Here is a 23,182-nt window from a genome sequence, read left to right as displayed (position 1 = left end):
TGGGAATTACTTTCAAAACCCACTCAATCTATTAGCTGATCGGCAGCTGCTGCCAATCAAAAAGCTGCTCATTTTACAAACTTTACTTGCTTGTGTCATGATCATGCTCTGCAGGCCTGTCATCCTGCAAAGCAGGTTTCATGCTTTTGCTCTGTAGGCCGGCTTCCTGCAGAGCTAACTTACCCTTTTGGTCCTCCCCAGGTTTTCGACCTCCCTGACCTTGGAAGAGGGGTTCCTCCGGGCCTCGATTCTGACTCCACTTCCACTTTATTATGGAGCTGATCCTGCTGCAGCACTGCCAGTGATAGTTCCATATAGTTGGCAGGTACTCATCCCTGGCTTTGCTCTTGTCTCTCTGATCTTGTCCCACTACCACCTGTGTCCATCTACCCTGAGCCCTCCGTGTCACCCCACCATCTCAATAAAGATGAATCCTGCACATCTAATAATTTGATAATGGTATAATGCTACAAACATGCTGACAATTGTAATGAAAAATGCAATTTGCTAACTGGAAAGTGAACATGTGAATAATGATATGCGTACCTGCCAAGAATATTTGGAAAAAAGAGATATTTAGCAATCGCATTGATCAATGTAACCGAGCCCCAATACCTCGCCATACACCTTGGCGAGGTATTAGGGCTCGGTTACATTGATCAATGCGATTGCTAAATATCTATTTTTTTCAAAATATTCTTGGCAGGTACGCATATCATTATTCACATGTTCACTTTCCAGTTAGCAAATTGCATTTTTCATTACAATTGTCAGCATGCTTGTAGCATTATACCATTATCAAATTATTGGATGTGCAGCCTTCATCTTTATTGATTATATTATACATAGGTGCTCACTTCAGTTATCCTTTAGTACCCCACCGTCTCAGTCCCACCGAGTTTGTCCCGGTATTCCGACCTTCTGCCCCCTTACTGACGTGATCTCCCAGTGTACCGATCTCGGACTGCCTTCTGAGCGTTGTTTTTGCTCTTCCCCATTCCCTGATGTTTTCTCTCTGTGTACCGACCTCAGCTTGCCCTCTGACAATTGCCTCTGTTTTACCCTCTGTCCTGATGAGACCTCCTGTGCATCGATTCAAGCCTGTATGATTCCCCATGTCTGGATCCTGCATAGATCTTTGTATCTTCCCTGACTGCTTGTAATTTAGCGCCACCTTATGGACTAGCCAGTAACTGCAGCAGGGTCATCATCACAGCTCGTGTTTCAACAATTATACATCCTAGCTGACAACTAAAGGTATGTATAGAATCAGCATGATAGTGCAAGTATAGCACTAGCTTTAGGTTATATAGGAAAATCCTGGGGATTGGTGCCCTTTAAAAGTTTTCCTCTGGTGAGCAGCAATCTTCAAGTCTGACCACAGATTCTCAATTATATTAAGATCTGGGCTTTGACAAGGCCACTTCAATATGTTTACACGTTTCCCCTTAAACCACTCAAGTGTTACCTTAGCAGTATGCTTTGGGTCATTGCCTTGTTGGAAGGTGAACCTCCGTCCCAATCTCAAATCACTGACAGAGTAAAGGCCCCTTTACACACTGCAACATCGCAAACGAAATTGCTGTAACATCCCGGTTTGGTGACGTAATAGCGACCTCCTCAGCGACATTGCAGTGTGTGAAACACATCAGCGACCTGGCCCCTGCTGTGAGGTTGCTGATCACTACACATCTCTCAGGACCATTCTTTGGTCCTTTGTTTCCCGCTGTGCAGCATGATCGCTAGAAAGTCTCAGTGTATAAAGGGGACTTTACAGCGACTTCGTTAGCGACTTCCATTTCAAAAAGCTGCTTTACAACGTCCCCAATGACTAGCTAGGTCGTTCTGCAGATCCGTATCGCTGTTGCGTCGTTTTCCAGGTTTGCCTGTTTGACAGCTCACCAGCGACTCACCAGAGACTTTGTAGCGATCCCGGCCAGGTTGGGATCGCTGGTGGGATCGCTGAAAGTCTCAGTGTGTAAAGGGGCCTTTAAGCTAAATCTGCACCATCTTCAAAATTCTGCACCTCCGGCAAAAAAAACGCACCAAAATCCACACGATTTTGTCCCTGCGGTTTTTAACCATTTTTCAATGGTAAAACCGTAGGTATCTGCATAAAAGAAGTGACATGCTACTTCTTTTTGCTGCAGAAATTCTGCAGCAAAAGCTGTAGTGAAAAAAACGCAGTGTGCGCACAGCATTTTGAATTTCTCATAGATTATGCTGGGGAAGAACTGCATGAACATTGTTCTGCCATGTATGGCAACCTGATAATCTCATTCATTGCAATTTCTGTTACAACCCCTATAGGTCGTTGTTACTCTTTGTATTGTAGAGTTTCTCTTTAAGCTAAGTGTATTCTGGGTAAAGAAATGCCCCCTTTGCACGCTGAGGAGAAGCCTGCAGCTATTTTTCTTCTTGGGTTTGTTAGGAGAAGACCTGTTGCATTGTTCTCTAATTTGTAAATTTACCCCTGCCTTGTGTAATCTGGTGAGACAGAGGCAAATCACATGTGTTATTGTGTTAGAATCTTAGATAGAAGATTGTGTATTCAATGCATTATACGTTGTAAATCTACACCTTAAGGCCCCGTCACACTAAGCAACATCGCTAGCAACATCGCTGCTAACGAACAACTTTTGTGACGTTGCTAGCGATGTTGCTGTGTGTGACATCCAGCAACAACCTGGCCCCTGCTGTGAGGTCGTTGGTTGTTGCTGAATGTCCTGGGCCATTTTTTAGTTGTTGCTCTCCCGCTGTGAAGCACAGATCGCTGTGTGTGACAGCGAGACAGCAACAACTAAATGTGTAGGCAGCAGGAGCCGGCTTCTGCGGAGGCTGGTAACCACGGTAAACATCGGGTAACCAAGAAGCCCTGTCCTTGGTTACCCGATATTTACCTTTGTTACCAGCCTCCGCCGCTCTCACTGTCAGTGCCGGCTCCTGCTCTGTGCACATGTAGCTGCAGGATACATCGGGTTAATTAACCCGATGTGTGCTGTAGCTAAGAGAGCAGGGAGCCAGCGCTAAGCAGTGTGCGCTGCTCCCTGCTCTGTGCACATGTAGCTGCAGCACACATCGGGTAATTAACCCGATGTGTGCTGTAACTAGGAGAGCAGGGAGCCAGCGCTCAGTGTGCGCTGCTCCCTGCTCTCTGCACGTGTAGCTCCGTGCGCTGGTAACCAAGGTAAATATCGGGTTGGTTACCCGATATTTACCTTAGTTACCAAGCGCAGCATCTTCCACGCGGCGCTGGGGGCTGGTCACTGGTGAGCTCACCAGCAACTCGTGTAGCGACGCTCCAGCGATCCCTGCCAGGTCAGGCTGCTGGTGGGATCGCTGGAGCGTCGCAGTGTGACATCTCACCAGCAACCTCCTAGCAACTTTCCAGCGATCCCTATCATTGTTGGGATCGCTGGTAAGTTGCTTAGTGTGACTGGACCTTTAGTGCTGTCCTTGCTCTGCTTATATAAATAAGATTCTGTCTGTGTAAAGGTAGTTGCAGGTGACCTTTGCCCTAGATTCTCGATACAACTGCATCTTATGTTAATGTTATGCTATATTACCACCTTATTTAACTCTGTACTGACTATGAACACTTTCTTATTATAATTTTTACCCGTATTCACCTTGTATCTTGGATATTCTGTATGCACCGTATACTCCGTAGATCCTGCAATCAAGATCATGTTACCAGCTAATAAATCAAGACTACTGAACTCATACAGTCTGTTTACTGGAAATGTGAATGATGGTTTAGCTGTATGCCAGAGATTCACAGCGTTATGTGAAAGAAGGCAGAACAGTAAAAACGGACACGACCGCAGGCGGTAATTGAAAAGACTGCATGGGACCGCTATCACCCATACTGCACCGCATACAGGTACTATAGCAGCTGCCATAAAGCCACAGGGAACAAGAGCTCAGCCCTCCCCAGCAAGCTTGACACCTTTCCCGCCACGCAGGAACCCGTTCATGCATAGACTCAGTTTTCCCACCCAAGTTCTCAGCAATCCGCAGCTGAGCGTACAATGTCTGCGTCCCGGGCATCCTCAGTCAGGACAAGGTCCCGAGCAAGCTGATCTATCAAGTGTTCAGTGAAAGGGTTCACTGCTCTCGCTCGTGCAGCAGCTGATGCCGCAAAAGTAAAATCCTCCTTCGCTGCCCAAGAGATGCAACTAAAGCTAAGACAAGCAGATCGAGAAGCAAAAAGTGCACGCCTGCAAGCAGTTCGCGAAGCAGAAAGTGCACGCCTGCAAGCAGAAAGTGCACGCTTGATAGCAGAACAAGTAGCTGAGAAAGCATGCTTGCAGGACTCTCTAGAAAAACTTATAGCAGAAAAGGAGGCAGCAGCGGCAATAGTCAAAGCAGAGTTCCTGGAGGCCGTGGAGTATCCTGAATCCGAGGAGTGCAGCAACATACTTGGACCAGACGTAGATCAACAGGATCCAACCCAACACGTCTCAGAGTATGTCCACCAGCTTCCCGAAATAGATGACAACCCTGATCCATGACACCGATCAGCCTATACCGACTACCAGAGATCCCATCCCGAACTGCAGTACTGTAAACAAGAAATTATGCAATAGATCGACATCGACCAGAACTACAGTTCTATAGAACAGAAGGTACCACCTCTATTCCAAATTAGAGGGACACCCTTCTCTTCAGACTATGCAGACTACCCTGAGACTGAAGCTCCTAAAAAGGTATGATGTCGCACCACACATGCAGCACGACAACAGCACACCAGCTCATTATGGAGCTAAACATGCCAACATGGACTTTGCAAAGTTATTTGCTTGGCGAGAGCTGGTCACCAAAGGACTTGTAAAAGTTCACCGATCATGCTGCAAACTACAGGTCATGGCGAGCCTCCTTCCAGAATGCCATCAAAGACTTGGGTCTTTCTCCTAGTGAGGAGTTAGATCTCCTTGTAAAGTGGCTCGGAAGTGAATCTGTTGAGCATGCCAAACGACTAAGAGGCATTAATACAAAGAATCCAGCCACGGGCGTACGTAAGGTGTGAGAAAGTCTTGATGAATGCTATGGGTCCATAGAAGCCATAGAAAATGCTTTATGCCAAAGAATTGATGGTTTTCATAAGATAGGGCCTAAAGGTTATCAAAAACTTAGAGAACTGAGTGATTTGTTGGTAGAGTTACAGGTTGCCCAGGAGGAAGGAGATTTGCCCGGATTAGCATTCCTGGGCACTGCCAGGGGAGTTAATCCGATAGTGCAGAAACTTCCTTACAACCTACAGGAAACGTGGGTCACATGTGGTTCACAGTACAAGCAAACTCATAACGTGCCTTTTCCTCCTTTCACTGTATTTGTAGATTTCATTGTGCAACAGGCTAAAGTCAGAAATGACCCCAGTTTTGACTTCACCCTGTCGTGTCCCACTACCCCCGGTGTCAAACTCAGTAGGACACCCGTGGCAGTCCATAAAACTAACATTGTTTCAACAGGACCTTCTCAACATGTTAGTAAGCCACCTCCAGAAGAGAACAGACCTCAAGATGTCAGTAAGCAGTGTCCCCTACACAGGAAACCGCATCCTCTACTAAAATGCAGAGCCTTCAGGGAGAAGTCTTTAGAGGATCGCAAAGGTTTCCACAAGGAGAACAACACCTGCTTCAAATGCTGTGCTTCAACATCGCACCTTGCCAGGAACTGTGAAGCTAGCGTGAAATGTACCGAATGCAGCAGCACGGATCACAAACAGCCTTACACCCTGGACCACCCCCATGAGTGTTGTCGCAAACAGATGAGCACAATGCCAAGCAGAAGGATACTGATGTGGACTCCCCTGAGATCACCTGTCAATGTACCGAGATCTGCAGAGGACCCGTAGGAGGAAGAGCCTGCTCAAAAATCTGCCTTGTTTGAGTTTACCCAGCAGCCCATAGGGACAAAGCGATCAAGATATATGCAATCCTGGATGACCAGAGCAACAGAGCAACAGGTCTCTAGGCACGTCCATCTTCTTTGACAACTTCAGCATTGTAGGCCCGGTTCTCCCTACTCCATGAAGACATGCGCAGGTACTGTTGAAACGGCGGGGAGGAAAGCAACCAGATACAAAGAAGAGTCTGTAAGTGGCCAGATCTGTCTATCATTACCGACTATACTGGAGTGCAATCAGATTCCCGACAACAGGTCTGAGATACCTTCACCGGAGGTAGCCACTCATCACCCCCATCTGAAGCGTATAGCTCACCTGATACCTGAGTTGGACCCAGAAGCCCCAATAGCTTTACTCTTGGGAAGAGATATACTATGAGTCCACAAGACTAGTGAATCCATCAACAGCTTCCAAAACGCTCCATACGCACAGAAGCTTGATCTTGGATGGGTCATTATAGTAGATGTCTGTCTAGGAGGAGCAAACAAGCCGACTTCTGTCAACAGTATGCTCACCAGCACATTAGAAAATGGGTGCCCGTCTCTCTTGCAGCCATGTCAGAATAGTCTGCTGGTAAAGGAGTTACCGTGCAGCACCCCTTTGCCTTGCCCTTTCTCAGTTCCTTCGAATGAAGACCACGCTTGTGAAGGTGAACAAAACCACATAGGGTGTGCAGTCTTCCACAGGACAAAGAAATACAACAAGACAGCGATGTCCATAGAAGACAGGATGTTCTTGGACACCATGGATCAAGAAGTAGTCAAAGACAAATCAAATAGTTGGGTCGCACCACTACCATTTCGACCTCGGAGACGATGCCTACCCAAAAACAGGGAAATGGTCTACAGTCGCTTCATCTCCCTCAAGCACAAGCGTCAGAGGTCACCTGAGACAAGAGAACATTTCTTTACCTTCATGGAGAAGATCTTACAGAACAACCATGCGCAATGGCACTACGTGTCTACCCACCACAATCCTGCAGCCCATGCGACTAGATCCGTTGCACCAAGTCATCTGAAAGACACTACATGGTTCACAGGTCCTGCCTTCTTGTCCCGTCGAAGACCGATATCAGAGAGTCTGATACATTCGAAGTAGTGGACCCAGATGACGATGAAGAGCTGCGTCCTCAGGTGTCCGTTCTACAAACAGTGACTTTAAGTCATCATCTCAAATCTCATCGATTCAGCAGGTTCTCCACTTGGAAGTCACTCATTCGAGCCATCGCTTTTCTACTTCATGTAGCTCAGTCCTACAAGATAACACTACCTACAAGTCAGAGACCTTGTAGATGATGGCATCGCTGCAAGCATGCGTTCACCGCTTCTAACCTGGAAAAAGCTAAGATCGCAATACTCCACGTTATACAAAATGAAACCTACACCAGAGAAATAGACAAACTTAACAAGGGACAACCCATTCCCAGAGACCTCGTCCTGAGGAAGCTCGACCCATTCGATAATCAAGATGGGCTGCTGAGGATTGGTGGTCGCCTTCAAGCAGAGGTAGAAGTTTCAGAGAAATACCCAATAATAATCCCTGGACTTCATCATGCCACCATTCTACTCATTCAGCAGCATCATGTATTAGTGAAACATCAAGGTCGTCTATTTACTGAAGGGAATCTATGAGCAGCTGGACTATGGATAGTCGGAGCGAAAAGAAATGTGAGCAAGCTCATCTTCAACTGCGTTACGTGTTGCAAACTTCGTGGCATGTTCCAAAATCTGCCACCCAACAGACTTAGTATTGAACCTCCCTTCACCAATGTCGGGCTAGACGTGTTCGGCCCTTGGTGTGTGGCCACCCGACGCACTAGGAAGATACATGCTGAAGCAAAGTGCTGGGCAGTTCTATTCACTTGTCTATCCATCAGAGCTGTCCATATCGAGGTAATCGAATCTATGGACACTTCAAGCTTCATAAATGCTCTTCAATGATTCATCGCGATTAGAGGTCCTGTGAAGCATATTTGTTCTGATAGAGGCACAAATTTTGTTGGAGCAGCAAGAGAACTACAAATTCCTTCCAATCTGGACATTGTTAATGCAGAAAGGTACCTAGGTAAGCAAGGGTGCACCTGGACTTTCAATCCACCACATTCTTCACACATGGGAGGAGCCTGGCAAAGTATGATAGGGGTAGCACGCAAAATACCAGACTCTATCTTCTTGCAAGCAAACACCAGATTTATACACGAAAGTTTGACTACGTTCCTGGCAGAAGTTTCAGCTATCATGAATGCTAGACTGCTGACAACTCTTCCTGGTGATTCTGGAAACCCGACCGTCCTTACTCCCACTATGTTACTCACGCAGAAGACTCGTGTTCCAAATGCTCCACCTGGAGAATTTAACAACAAAGACCTCTATAGACAACAATGGAGGAAAGTGCAAAGTGAGGCCAATGTCTTTTTGGACAGATGGAAAAGGCAGTATCTCTCCACTCTGCAAACCAGGATGAAGTGGCAGGAAGACCACCCAAACCTCAAACCCAGAGATGTTGTACTTGTGAAGGACAGTCAAGCACATCAGAATGAGTGGCCACACAGCCTAGTCACCAAACCTTTTTCCAGCAAGGATGGGAAAGTACGTAAGGTAGAGGTCAGAGTGTGCAAGCTTGGGGAGAACAAACTGTTCCTCAGGCCTGTAACTGAACTCATGTTACTGTTTTCCCGAAAGAACCAAATAGTGGCATCCGTTGACGCCAAGCGGGGAGTGTTCTGCCATGTATGGCAACCTGATTGTATCTTGGATATTCTGTATGCACCGAATACTCAGTATATCCTGCAATTAAGTTCATGTTACCAGCTAATAAATCAAGACTACTGAACTCATACAGTCCGTTTATTGGAAATGTGAACGAGGGTTTAGCTGTATGCCAGAGATTTACAGCATTATGTGAAAGAACGAAGAACAAACATTATGCACAAAAAATACACCTTTTCTGCAGCAAAAACCGCGGCAAAAAACGCAGTGTGCACACAGTTCCTAAAACAGATTTTGCTTACAAATACACCTGTATTTTGCACAATCCATCTTCCCCTTGACTCAAACCATTTTCACTGTCTCTGCTGCTGAAAAACATGGGATGTCTTCTTGAGGTGATGAGCTGTTGTGTTTTGTCGCCAGATATGGCATTTACCTTGGTTGCCAAAAAGTTAAATTTTGCTGTTATCTGACCACAGCACCTTCCACCCTACATTTGGGGAGTCTTCTACATGTCTTTTGGCAAAATCAAAACAAGACTTCAAATTTTTTGCTGTAAGTGAAGGCTTTTTTCTGGCCACGTTTCCATAAAATCCAACTATATGGAGTGTATGTATTACGCTCATTGAGGGGTGACGAGCATCCAGGGGTGGACCCACTGAATCGTGCATCGGACTCCCCTGAGGAAGCGACCAGCAGTAAACCCCTATACACGGACTGTGTGGTTCTTTCCCCCAAAGGGTCTAAATGCACGGCAGCCAGGGACCAGAAGCGATAGTCTCTTTAAGGCCAAGTACATCTCTTAGACGTCCGATCCCAGTGTTCACAATAGGGATGGTACTGATGTGTCGTCACAGCAGGTATGACCCAGGTGTGGGGCACAGGTGTGGCACAGGTGTAGCGTCCACAGCAGGTATGGCATGGGAATGGCACAGGTGTGGCATCCACAGCAGGTATGGCACTAGGATGAGACATAGGTTAGGAATGGGTAACAGGTGCAAAGATACAATACAATAGCACATAGGGGCCTATATACTAGCAACGCACTATAAGCAGCGTTGCTTGGGTGCCTTCTGTCAGGGAAGGCAAACTTAAATTCACTTTAGGTAACAGGTGACCTCTGAGCTCACTTCCAGATAATGGGACACTACCACTTTAATAAAGAGGGCGTGGCCTCGAACGCAACCTAAGATCACTTACTGCAGATCTGCATGTGGCCTGGAAGCAGGAATAAGCCGCAGCAGACTCTGGAGCAGAGCACACGACTCGACCGTCTGCCACCTAGCTGGGACATCAGGGCCCCTACCCTGACACCTGTCAGTTTTCCTGACCTCCTCCTTCAAACTCTAAAACTGATCACTGTTTTTCCCACCCTGAGCTCTCCAGACCCCCAGTGTGTTTTTCAATAAAAATTATTGATGATTTATACATTTATTGTCATGCATCTTTGATGAGCTGAGTGCCTATGTCTGCTTCTTGTCTCCCTTTGCATCATTGTTCATCAGCAGACTGTGCACCCTCATATATTTATGTTAGTTGGCTGTGCGTTCCTACCCTTTTGTTTCTTAGATCTGTCACATCACTCACAAAACGGATAGTGACTGATGCAAAAAAAACTGATGTGTGAAAGAGGCCTTAGGCTACTTTCACACTTCAGTCATTTCAAATCCGCCAGGTCCGTCGTTGCGACTGAACGACAGATCAGTCGTTTTTTAGCTGTCAACGGATGAGTTATTTCACAGGATTCCGGTCACTGAAATCCTGTGAAAAAACGGATCCGTCGTGTCCGTTACATGCGTTGTGCGTCCGTTTTACGACGTATCCGTCATTACATAGTTACTTAGGTTGAAAAAAGACCTAGGTCCATCTAGTTCAACCTCCCTCCACCAGTTCTACATTTGGTCACTAAGGCTAAGTTCACACATCCTGTGTTTTGCATCAGTCACAATCCGTCGCCTTGGGGAATTACGGTAACCTGCAAAATATTTTGCAGGAATCCTGTATTTCCCCATAGACTTCTATTAGCGACGGATTGCGACTGATGACCCTGCGTTGCATCCGCTGCGTCGCGGTCCGTCGTTTTTGACTGACCGCCGAGCGGGGAGCAACGCAGAATGTAACGTTTTTCGGGCCGTCAAAATTAACGCGCCGCGCAGGAATCCGTCGCCATCCGTCAAGCTTGTAATGCATGTCTATGGTGCTGGATTCCGTCGTAATCCGTCTTACAACGGAATCCAGCGCAGGATTCCGTCATGCTCTACTGAGCATGCCCAGCATGCTTGGCACGCCCACTGGGCTGTCCCAAACACAGACGGATCATGACTGATCCGTCAAAAAACGGACGCACAGCGGATGTAACGGACGCAACTGATCCGTTTTTTCACAGGATTCCTGTGAAAGGAATCCTGTGAAAAACACATCAGTTGCATCAGTTGACATCTTGAAAATGACTGATCCGTTGCTGACGGACCTGACGGATTGAAAACACAGGATGTGTGAACTTAGCCTAAGTCATTTATAACCAAAAATGTTATGTGTACTGAGGAAATCATCCAGCCCTTTTTTAAAAGCTGTTATAGTATCGACCATTACTACCTCTTGTGGTAGGGCATTCCACAGTCTGACTGCTCTAACTGTAAAGAACCCTTTCCTATTTAGCTGCCGGAATCGCTTTTCTTCCACTCACAGTGTATGCCCCCTGGTCCTTAGTATTGTCTTTGGAAGAAATAAGTCATGTGCCAGTCTTTTATATTGACCACACATGTATTTATACACATAAATGAGATCTCCTCTGAGACATCTTTTTTCTAAGCTAAACATATCTAACTTTTCCAACCTGTCATCATATGGGAGGCCTTCTATTCCATTCCTTGTAGTAGTCTAGTTAGCCGCCTTTGAACTAACTTCTGAATGTCCTTTTTAAAATGTGGAGCCCAAAACTGGATCCCATATTCCAGATGTGGCCTTACAAGTGATTTATAGAGGGGTAACAATACGTTGGGATCACGGGATCTAATCTCTCTATTTATACACCCTAGAATCTTGTTTGCTTTTGCAGCTGCTGCTTGACATTGAGTGCTGCTGCTCAGCTTATTTGTAATAAGAATACCCAAGTCCTTCTCCTGTTCTGTAGTCCCGAGTTTACTTCCATTTATTGTATACGCAGCTATAGGATTACTCCGTCCTAGGTGCATTACTTTACATTTATCAACATTAAATCTCATTTGCCAAGTATCTGCCCATTCTGACATCTTATCCAGATCTTTTTGTAATATTATACTATCAAGTTCAGTTTTTAATATCCTACATAGTTTGGTGTCATCACTGATCAGCAAAGACTGACACTTTACTATCAATCCCATCCACAAGATCATTAATTAAGAGTCCTAGCACAGATCCCTGCGGCACCCCACTGCTGACTATAGCCCATTTAGAGAATGTACCATTTATGACTACTCTTTGTTTCCTATCTTTTAGCCAATTCCTTACCCAGTTGCATATTGTGTCCCCTAGTTCTTGCTTCTGGAGCTTTAGTATAAGGCTATTATGTAGTACAGTATCAAATGCCTTTGCAAAGTCCAAATAAATCACATCAGCTGCATTACCAATATCCAGGTTTGCACTTACCTCCTCATAGAACCCCAACAGGTTGGTTAGACACAACTTATCTTTCATGAATGCATGCTGGTGGACAGTTATTATATTATTTTCTGCAATATATTTTTGCATGTCGTCCCTTAAAATGCCCTCAAAAACTTTGCTTACTACTGATGTCAGGCTTACTGGACGGTAGTTGCCTGGATCTACCCACTTACCTTTCTTAAATATCGGTACCACATCAGCAATCCTCCAATCTTGAGGCACCAACCCTGTTACAAGCGAGTCTAAATAGATCAGATACAGCGGTCTGTCGATTACGGAGCTCAATTCCCTCAATATTCGTGGATGAATGCCATCTGGCCCTGGGGATTTGTCAATGTTTAATTTACTCAGACGTAGGCGTACTTCTTCTTGTGTTAAATTAATTATTATTAATTATTAATTAATTAGTGAACTTTGATTTTTCACTTGTTGAATCATCCCTGGTACAGTCAGTTCCTTGGTGAACACAGATGTGAAATGCCTAATTAATATCTCAGTCTTTTGTTTGTCCTCTATAACTAACTTGTTATTATATAAGGCTCCGATACTATCCTTTGTTTTCCTTTTGGCATTAATGTATTTATAAAAGATTTTGGGATTTATTTTAATGTCATTGGCGATTTTTGTTTCAGTAGCTAATTTTGCTTGCTTTATTTCTTTTACACATTTCCTATTGATATCTTTATACTTCTGAAATGCTATTTCTGTATTCTCAGCCTTTAAGATTTTAAACACCCTTTGATTTTGTTTTACTATACTTTGTACAGTCTTATTTATCCATAGTGGGTTTTTTTATTCCTGGACATTTTATTACCAGAGGGTATAAGTTTTTTACAGGACTCTAGTAGTATATCCTTAAACTTACCCCATTTATGTTCGGTATCCCCAGTTACCATGACTTTGTTTCAATCTACCCAATCCGTTTGTTTTTGGGACAGCCCAACGGGAGTGCCAGAGATGCTGGGCATGCTCAGTAGAAAATGACAGAATCCAGCACTGGATTCCGTCGTATGACGGATTAGGTTACTTTCACACTTCAGTTTTTACCATCAGTCACAATCCGTTTTGTGACTGATGCAACTAATCCGTGGCAGATAGTGGTAAAAGTGATGTGACGAATCCTGTGAAAAATGTATGCGTTGTAATTTTTTTTTCCTGGCAAATGTTATTTGTAATTGGAAAACGAGAGAGAGAAAAAGAGAGAAATTTTTTCTTTAACCAGAAAGGAATTTACACATCTAAGCATGCGCGGTTGCTAAAATACGGATCTGTCACCGGAATCGGTCATTTGACGGATTCCAACAGATCCGGCGCCCATAGGCTTCCATTACAACACACGACGGACGCCAACGGATACATTGCTGTCCGTTTTTTCGACGCACTCAAAAATCGTTACATTCTGCGTTGCTTCCGCCCGACAGTTATTCCACTACTGATCCGTTGCGCGACGAATGCAACGCAAGGCCATTAGTCGCAATCAGTAAATTTGTTGAAAGCTGTCTTTTTCCACTAACGGCATAAGGTATTGCATATTTATAATTTATAAAAAAATGTTATGTTCTTTCTAAATAGCTTGATTATTGTATCATAATGATTAAAAGCCTGATGTTACCATTTTACTACAGGAAATTTATTACTTAAACATGAGCCATGTATTAGAGAGTCGGAGTCATGGAGTCAGGGAAATTGAGGCGTCAGAGGTTTGGCTTTCCAACTCCATAGCCCTGGCTGCCACACAACACGGGATGCCACACAACACGGGATGCCACACAACACAGGCTGCAGCCTGCACACAACACGGGCTGCCACACAACACAGGCTGCCACACAACAATAGGCTGCCACCTGCACACAACACAGGCTGCACACAACACGGGCTGCCACACAACACGGGCTGCCACACAACACGGGCTGCCACCTGCACACAACACGGGCTACCATACAACACAGGCTGCAGCCTGCACACAACACGGGCTGCCACACAACACAGGCTGCAGCCTGCACACAACACGGGCTGCCACACAACACAGGCTGCAGCCTGCACACAACACGGTCTGCCACACAACACAGGATGCCACACAACAAGGGATGCCACACTACACGGGCTGCAGCCTGCACACAACACGGGCTGCCACACAACACGGGCTGCCACACAACACGGGCTGCAGCCTGCACACAACACGGGCTGCCACTTGCACACAAGCTTCAGCCTGTACACAGCCTGTACACACAACTCGGGCTGCCACATATCACAGGCTGCAGTCTGCATACAGGTGAGTCTGCACACAACACAGGCTGCCACACAACACGAGCTGCAGCCTGTACATAACACGGGTTGTCACACAACCAGAGCTGCAGACTGCACAGGCTTCTGCCTGCACGCATCATAGGCTGCAGTCTGCACACAACACGGGCTGCTACATATGACAGGCTCCAGTCTGCACACAACACGGGCTGCCACATATCACAGGCTGCAGTCTGCACACAAAACGGGCTGCCACATATCACAGGCTGCAGTCTGCACACAATACAGGCTGCCACATATCACAGGCTGCAGTCTGCACACAACACGGGCTGCTACATATCACAGGCTGCAGTCTGGACACAATACGGGCTGTCACATATCACAGGCTGCAGTCTGCACACAACACGGGCTGCTACATATCACAGGCTGCAGTCTGCACACAACACGGGCTGCTACATATGACAGGCTCCAGTCTGCACACAACACGGGCTGCCACATATCACAGGCTGCAGTCTGCACACAAAACGGGCTGCCACATATCACAGGCTGCAGTCTGCACACAATACAGGCTGCCACATATCACAGGCTGCAGTCTGCACACAACACGGGCTGCTACATATCACAGGCTGCAGTCTGGACACAATACGGGCTGCCACATATCACAGGCTGCAGTCTGCACACAACACGGGCTGCTACATATCACAGGCTGCAGTCTGGACACAATACGGGCTGTCACATATCACAGGCTGCAGACTGCACACAACACGGGCTGCCACGTATCACAGGCTGCAGTCTGCACACAATACGGGCTGCCACATATCACAGGCTGCAGTCTGCACACAATACGGGCTGCCACATATCACAGGCTGCAGTCTGCACACAATACGGGCTGCCACATATCACAGGCTGCAGTCTGCACACAACACGGGCTGCCACATATCACAGGCTGCAGTCTGCACACAATACAGGCTGCCGCATATCACAGGCTGCAGTCTGCACACAATACGGGCTGTCACATATCACAGGCTGCAGTCTGCACACAATACGGGCTGTCAAATATCACAGGCTGCAGTCTGCACACAATACAGGCTGCAGTCTGCACACAACACGGGCTGCCGCATATCACAGGCTGCAGTCTGCACACAATACGGGCTGCCACATATCACAGGCTGCAGTCTGCACACAATACGGGCTGCCACATATCACAGGCTGCAGTCTGCACACAACACGGGCTGCCACGTATCACAGGCTGCAGTCTGCACACAATACAGGCTGCCACATATCACAGGCTGCAGTCTGCACACAACACGGGCTGCCACATATCACAGGCTGCAGTCTGCACACAATACGGGCTGCCACATATCACAGGCTGCAGTCTGCACACAATACAGGCTGCCGCATATCACAGGCTGCAGTCTGCACACAATACGGGCTGCCACATATCACAGGCTGCAGTCTGCACACAATACAGGCTGCCGCATATCACAGGCTGCAGTCTGCACACAATACAGGCTGCCACATATCACAGGCTGCAGTCTGCACACAATACAGGCTGCAGTCTGCACACAACACGGGCTGCCACATATCACAGGCTGCAGTCTGCACACAATATAGGCTGTCACATATCACAGGCTGCAGTCTGCACACAATACGGGCTGCCGCATATCACAGGCTGCAGTCTGCACACAATACGGGCTGCCACATATCACAGGCTGCAGTCTGCACACAATACGGGCTGCCACATATCACAGGCTGCAGTCTGCACACAATACGGGCTGCCACATATCACAGGCTGCAGTCTGCACACAATACAGGCTGCCGCATATCACAGGCTGCAGTCTGCACACAATACGGGCTGCCACATATCACAGGCTGCAGTCTGCACACAATACAGGCTGCCGCATATCACAGGCTGCAGTCTGCACACAATACAGGCTGCCACATATCACAGGCTGCAGTCTGCACACAATACAGGCTGCAGTCTGCACACAACACGGGCTGCCACATATCACAGGCTGCAGTCTGCACACAACACGGGCTGCCACATATCACAGGCTGCAGTCTGCACACAATACAGGCTGCAGTCTGCACACAATACGGGCTGCCGCATATCACAGGCTGCAGTCTGCACACAACACGGGCTGCCACATATCACAGGCTGCAGTCTGCACACAATACGGGCTGCCACATATCACAGGCTGCAGTCTGCACACAATACGGGCTGCCACATATCACAGGCTGCAGTCTGCACACAATACAGGCTGCCACATATCACAGGCTGCAGTCTGCACACAACACGGGCTGCCACATATCACAGGCTGCAGTCTGCACACAATACAGGCTGTCACATATCACAGGCTGCAGTCTGCACACAATACAGGCTGTCACATATCACAGGCTGCAGTCTGCACACAACACGGGCTGCCACATATCACAGGCTGCAGTCTGCACACAATACGGGCTGCCACATATCACAGGCTGCAGTCTGCACACAATACGGGCTGCCACATATCACAGGCTGCAGTCTGCACACAACACGGGCTGCCACATAGCACAGGCTGCAGTCTGCACACAATACGGGCTGCCACATATCACAGGCTGCAGTCTGCACACAATACAGGCTGCCGCATATCACAGGCTGCAGTCTGCACACAATACAGGCTGCCACATATCACAGGCTGCAGTCTGCACACAATACAGGCTGCAGTCTGCACACAACACGGGCTGCCACATATCACAGGCTGCAGTCTGCACACAATATAGGCTGTCACATATCACAGGCTGCAGTCTGCACACAATATAGGCTGTCACATATCACAGGCTGCAGTCTGCACACAATACGGGCTGCCGCATATCACAGGCTGCAGTCTGCACACAACACGGGCTGCCACATATCACAGGCTGCAGTCTGCACACAATACGGGCTGCCACATATCACAGGCTGCAGTCTGCACACAACACGGGCTGCCACTCGTTTTTAATACGCAACGCATGTTTAAAATTCCGTGTATTGCCCATTTGCAATAAAGTTGATTTCGAAAAAAAAAACCTGCTGAAACTTTCATGAAACTACAACCCCCAGAAGCCAAAGCGCATAGTTCAGACTAACAGAGCATGCGTAATGGTTTTTTCTCTTTTCCCCACCCCTCTTAACGACTGACCAATGATCTTGTTAGTTACTGCACATAGTGGTTGCAACACAGCTCAAGCTTCGCGACATTGAAAATATTGAGCATGCGCAGTGCGTCGCAAGGAAGGCAGTACGTGTTTCGCTCAAGCGCAGTCGATCCCAAGCCGAAAAGCCGTAAGCTAAAGGGGTGTGCACACTAAGTGACGTAAGAGCGCTGACCCGGAGGGGGAGCTCCGCGCCTGCGCAATGCATCATACAGAGAGCGAACTGCCTGACGGACGGATGCCGGGAGGGCCGGAGCCGCGGGGCCGCCCGAAGCGGGCTGCAGGGGCCGAGGGGGCGGCTATGGAAGATGAGATTGTGTCTGGGGGCTCCTCCCGCCGAAGGAAGGCGGAGTGTCCGCGGAGGAGGAGAAGCCGCCGGGAAATGCCTGAGGAGGAGGAGGAGCTAGGCCTTGGGGGCAGGCACAGGTGAATGACGTCATGGCAGGGGGGCGTAGGGGGTCTGCTCTGGAGTCTCCACCACAGTGTAGTGGAAAGGGAGGCGCAGGGACTCCACTCTTGTGTGAAAGCAAGCTGAAAAGTTGTCGTGGGCGTGGTCGGAGTTAATTAACATATTGGGCGGGGCTGTAGTGCAGATTTGCATATGGGGCATGGCAGGGTCGGCCCAGGCCAGGGGGATCCCCATATTCTGGGGTGACACTGCTAATCGGGGGGTGATAGGATATCTGCACTGTGGGATGTGAATTAACACCATTGTTTCCATTTACAGCTTCCTGGAGGAAGACATGTTAGCGAATAAAGGTACGTGAGCCGTGTTAGTGCTGCCTCTCCCATTCCCTCTGCAGTGCTCTCCTGGTAATGGGATTCCGTCAGATTATTTTTTTTTGTATTTTATTTTTTTTTATCATTTCATTCAACTGGGAACTTTTTCACATTACAGTGGAGCCTTGGATTAAGAGTAACTTGGTTTGAGAGCGTTTTGCAAGACAAGCAAAGCTTTCTAAAAATGTGGAACTTGGTTTAAGAGCACTGCTTTCCAAAAGAGCAAATACTCACCGAGCACACTTCCAGTTCCGTCCTTTCACTGCGCTCTGACCCCTCTGGAGGTAACTTTCTGTACATATGTGCTGTATACTGTATACCACTGTACAGTACAGTATATACTATATAGCAATTTCCATTTGTGGATACAGTACTGTACTTTCTTTCTGATAACCAGTGCAGCACATTGCTTATACTGTAATTTAATGACCTGTGCAGTGTTCCTACCCCACATTTGGCTTAGTTCTGCCCTTATTTTGGGGGAAATAGATTTGGGGTCTGTTTTTTTGTGTATTGTATTAGAATAAAGGTTGTCCTATTTATACATCATTTTTTCTCTCTATAGTACCTCCCGCACACCAACAATTCTATTGTAAGCTAACGTGCAGTTTAATTTGTTTTAGGTTTTTTACTGTACGGTATTTCTTTGTCGCTCCATTGGGAGACCCAGACAATTGGGTGTATAGGCTATGCCTCCGGAGGCCGCACAAAGTATTACACTTAAAAGTGTTAAACCCCTCCCCTTCTGCCTATACACCCCCCGTGCTCCCACGGGCTCCTTAGTTTTTTGCTTTGTGCGAAGGAGGTCAGACATGCACGCACAGCTCCACAGATTGGTCAGCAGCAGCTGCTGACCATGTCGGATGGAAGAAAAGTGGGCCCATATAGAGCCCCCAGCATGCTCCCTTCTCACCCCACTCTTGTCGGTGGTGTTGTAAGGTTGAGGTATCCATTGCGGGTACGGAGGCTGGAGCCCACATGCTGTTTTCCTTCCCCATCCCCCTCAGGGCTCTGGGCGAAGTGGGATCCTATCGGTCTCCAGGCACTGAGACTGTGCTTCATCCACAACTCCTGTGGAGCCTGCTGGATAGGAGTCGGGTATCGTTCAGGGACATGGCCCTGCTACTTGGAGGTACTCTGTATCCCTGTGGGGACAGCGCACAGCAACACTCCAGCATTGCTGGGTGTGCTAGTGCACCGGGGACCACGGCGCTGACCGGGTTAATATGTGCCATTACACACTCAGCGTTGCTGAGTGTGTTTATGTATAGGGACTGCCGCACTGACCGCTGCGGCCATGGAAACACTGCGGCGCGGCTGGGACTTGTAGTGCGCCGGGGACTTTCACGCCGGCCGCGCTTTTACGGCGGCCGCGTTTATTACTAGAGTCCCCGGCTTTTTGCGGCCTAGTTTCCTTTCCTCCCGCCCACAGCCCTGACAGGCAGGGGAAGGGCGGGACGCTGCACAGAACGAGCAGCACTGAGGGCTGGAGCATGCTTTGCATACTCCACCCCTCTCACTGTGCACAGTGCGGGCACCAGTTCCTGCTCTTTCTGGGTCACGCCCACGGCTCCCTCCTCTCCTCAGGACGCCGGCAGCCATTCCTGTCAGCTCCTCGGACGCTGCAGAGGGGGACAAAGTCTGGGAGACCCAGGCAGGGACTCTGGTGGCCTCACAACCGCTTTAGGCGGGTGGTAAGCAGCACCTGTGGTGCTAGCCCCATTGTGCAGTAGTGTAACATTATATGTTTATGGTATATATGTTTTACACTGTATGGTGCACAGTTGATTTCTGGCTATATACCCTATTGTGTTACTCAGGGAAGATAATAGCATGGCGCCCACGAAAGGCAGGGGTGCCAAAACGCAGGCTTATTATGTTGCCTGCGCCGCATGTACGACCCCGCTACCGGCAGGTTCCACTGACCCTCATTGTGTGCACTGTTCGGCCCCTGTGGCACTTACTCAGCCGGAGCCTCTGCTAAGAGGGGCCCAGGGGGAGCCACCTGCTAACACTGTTCAGGTGATGGGGACGGAGTTTGCAAAACTCTCTGAGACTATGGCTAAGATACTAGAAGCCTTGCAGTCCAGGCCGGTATCTCAGCACAGGGACTCTGTTGAATCTTTGTTCCCTGGCCCACCTCAGCTGGACCAACAATGTCCTCCCGGGGTATCTCATGGATCCCAGGCTGAGGGTTCTGACACAGACCCCAGCCCCAGACCGACTAAGCGAGCTCGCTTAGATTTTCCCTCGACATCATCATATTGTGCAGGGTCTCAGAGGGGGGAATCTCTGGTTGATGATGCGGAGACAGCTGATCAGGATTCTGATCCTGAGGCCGCTCTCAATCTTGATACTCCGGACGGGGACGCCATAGTGAACGACCTTATTGCGTCCATCAATCGTATGTTGGATATTTCTCCCTCAGCTCCTCCGGTGGAGGAGTCAGCTTCTCAGCAGGAGAAATTCCGTTTCAGGTTTCCCAAGCGTACACAGAGTATGTTTCTGGACCACTCTGATTTCAGAGAGGCAGTCCAGAATCACCATGCTTGTCCAGATAAGCGTTTTTCTAAGCGCCTTAAGGATACACGTTATCCTTTTCCCCCTGACGTGGTCAAAAGTTGGGCTCAGTGTCCCAAAGTGGATCCTCCAATCTCCAGACTGGCAGCTAGATCCATACTTGCAGTGGAAGATGGGGCTTCACTCAAAGATGCCACTGACAGGCAGATGGAGCTCTGGTTGAAATCCATCTATGAAGCTATCGGCGCTTCTTTTGCCCCAGCGTTCGCAGCCGTATGGGCGCTACAAGCTATCTCAGCAGGTCAAGCGCAAATTGACGCAGCCACACGCACGTCCGCGCCACAGGTGGCGTCCATAACCGCTCAGACGTCGGCATTTGCGTCTTACGCTATTAATGCTGTCCTGGACTCTGCGAGCCGTACGGCGGTTGCAGCCGCCAATTCGGTGGTACTCCGCAGGGCCTTGTGGCTACGGGAATGGAAGGCAGATTCTGTTTCCAAAAAGCGCTTAACCAGTTTGCCAATTTCTGGCGACCGATTGTTTGGCGAGCGTTTGGATGAAATCATCAAACAATCCAAGGGAAAGGATACATCCTTACCCCAGCCCAAACCGAACATACCCCAACAGAGGAAGGGGCAGTCGAGGTTTCGGTCCTTTTGGGGCGCGGGCAGGTCCCAATTCTCCTCGTCCAAAAGGCCTCAGAAAGATCAAAGGAACTCTGACGCATGGCGGTCTAAGTCACGTCCTAAAAAGGCCACCGGAGGTGCCGCTACCAAAGCGGCTTTCTCATGACTTTCGGCCTCCTCACTCCGCATCTTCGGTCGGTGGCAGGCTCTCCCGCTTTTGCGACGCCTGGCTGCCACGGGTAAAAGACCGTTGGGTGAGAGACATTCTGTCTCACGGTTACAAGATAGAGTTCACCTCTTGTCCCCCGACTCGATTCTTCAGGTCATCCCCGCCTCCCGAGCGAGCCGAGGCTCTTCTGCAGGCGCTGGGCACTCTGAAGGCAGAAGGAGTGGTGGTCCCTGTTCCTCTTCAGCAACAGGGCCACGGTTTTTACTCCAACTTGTTTGTGGTCCCAAAGAAGGACGGGTCTTTCCGTCCTGTCCTGGACCTGAAACTTCTCAACAAACACGTAACGACCAGGCGGTTCCGGATGGAATCCCTCCGCTCCGTCATCGCCTCAATGTCCCAAGGAGATTTCCTTGCATCGATCGATATCAAAGATGCTTATCTCCACGTACCGATTGCTCCAGAGCACCAGCGCTTCTTGCGCTTCGCCATAGAAAACGAACACCTGCAGTTCGTGGCACTGCCGTTCGGCCTGGCAACAGCCCCACGGGTTTTCACCAAGGTTATGGCTACTGTAGTAGCGGTCCTCCACTCTCAGGGTCACTCGGTGATCCCTTACTTGGACGATCTCCTGATCAAGGCACCCTCTCAAGAGGCATGCCAACACAGCCTCGACGCTACCCTGGAGACTCTCCAGAGTTTCGGGTGGATCATCAATTTTCCAAAGTCAAATCTGACACCGGCCCAATCGCTCACATACCTTGGCATGGAGTTTCATACCCTCTCAGCGATAGTGAAGCTTCCGCTGATCAAGCAGCGGTCACTACAGACAGGGGTACAATCTCTCCTTCAAGGCCAGTCACACCCCTTGAGGCGCCTCATGCACTTCCTGAGGAAGATGGTGGCAGCAATGGAGGCAGTTCCTTTCGCGCAGTTTCACCTGCGTCCTCTTCAATGGGACATCCTACGCAAATGGGACAGGAAGCCGACGTCCCTCGACAGGAACGTCTCCCTCTCTCAGGCGACCAAAGCTTCCCTTCGGTGGTGGCTTCTTCCCACTTCATTATCGAAGGGGAAATCCTTCCTACCCCCATCCTGGGAGGTGGTCACGACGGACGCGAGTCTGTCAGGGTGGGGAGCGGTTTTTCTCCACCACAGGGCTCAGGGTACGTGGACCCAGCAAGAGTCCTCGCTTCAGATCAATGTTCTGGAAATACGGGCAGTGTATCTTGCCCTGAAAGCGTTCCAGCAGTGGCTGGAAGGCAAGCAGATCAGAATTCAGTCGGACAATTCCACAGCGGTGGCATACATCAACCACCAAGGCGGCACATGCTGTCGGCAAGCCTTCCAGGAAGTCCGGCGGATTTTGATGTGGGTGGAAGCCACGGCCTCCACCATCTCTGCAGTTCACATT

The 23,182-nt window shown here is 48.6% G+C and overlaps 1 protein-coding gene across 1 annotated transcript in view; it reads left to right on the top strand.

Moving 5' to 3' along the window:
• Window positions 1-17,841: 17,841 nt before the first annotated feature.
• Window positions 17,842-23,182, top strand: part of ZFP91 (ZFP91 zinc finger protein, atypical E3 ubiquitin ligase) — a 93,583-nt gene continuing 88,242 nt past the window's right edge. The window contains exons 1-2 of the mRNA XM_075349150.1: window positions 17,842-18,102; window positions 18,404-18,435. Of these exons, the coding sequence (XP_075205265.1) occupies window positions 17,879-18,102; window positions 18,404-18,435 (256 nt within the window). The 5' untranslated portion in view covers window positions 17,842-17,878. The remainder of the gene's footprint in view (window positions 18,103-18,403; window positions 18,436-23,182) is intronic.

This window comes from Anomaloglossus baeobatrachus, chromosome 5 (assembly GCF_048569485.1).
Source record: "Anomaloglossus baeobatrachus isolate aAnoBae1 chromosome 5, aAnoBae1.hap1, whole genome shotgun sequence".
Classification (NCBI taxonomy): Eukaryota; Metazoa; Chordata; class Amphibia; order Anura; family Aromobatidae; genus Anomaloglossus; species Anomaloglossus baeobatrachus.
The sequence above is the reverse complement of the archived record's forward strand: the minus strand, read 5'-3'. Positions and strand labels throughout refer to the sequence as shown.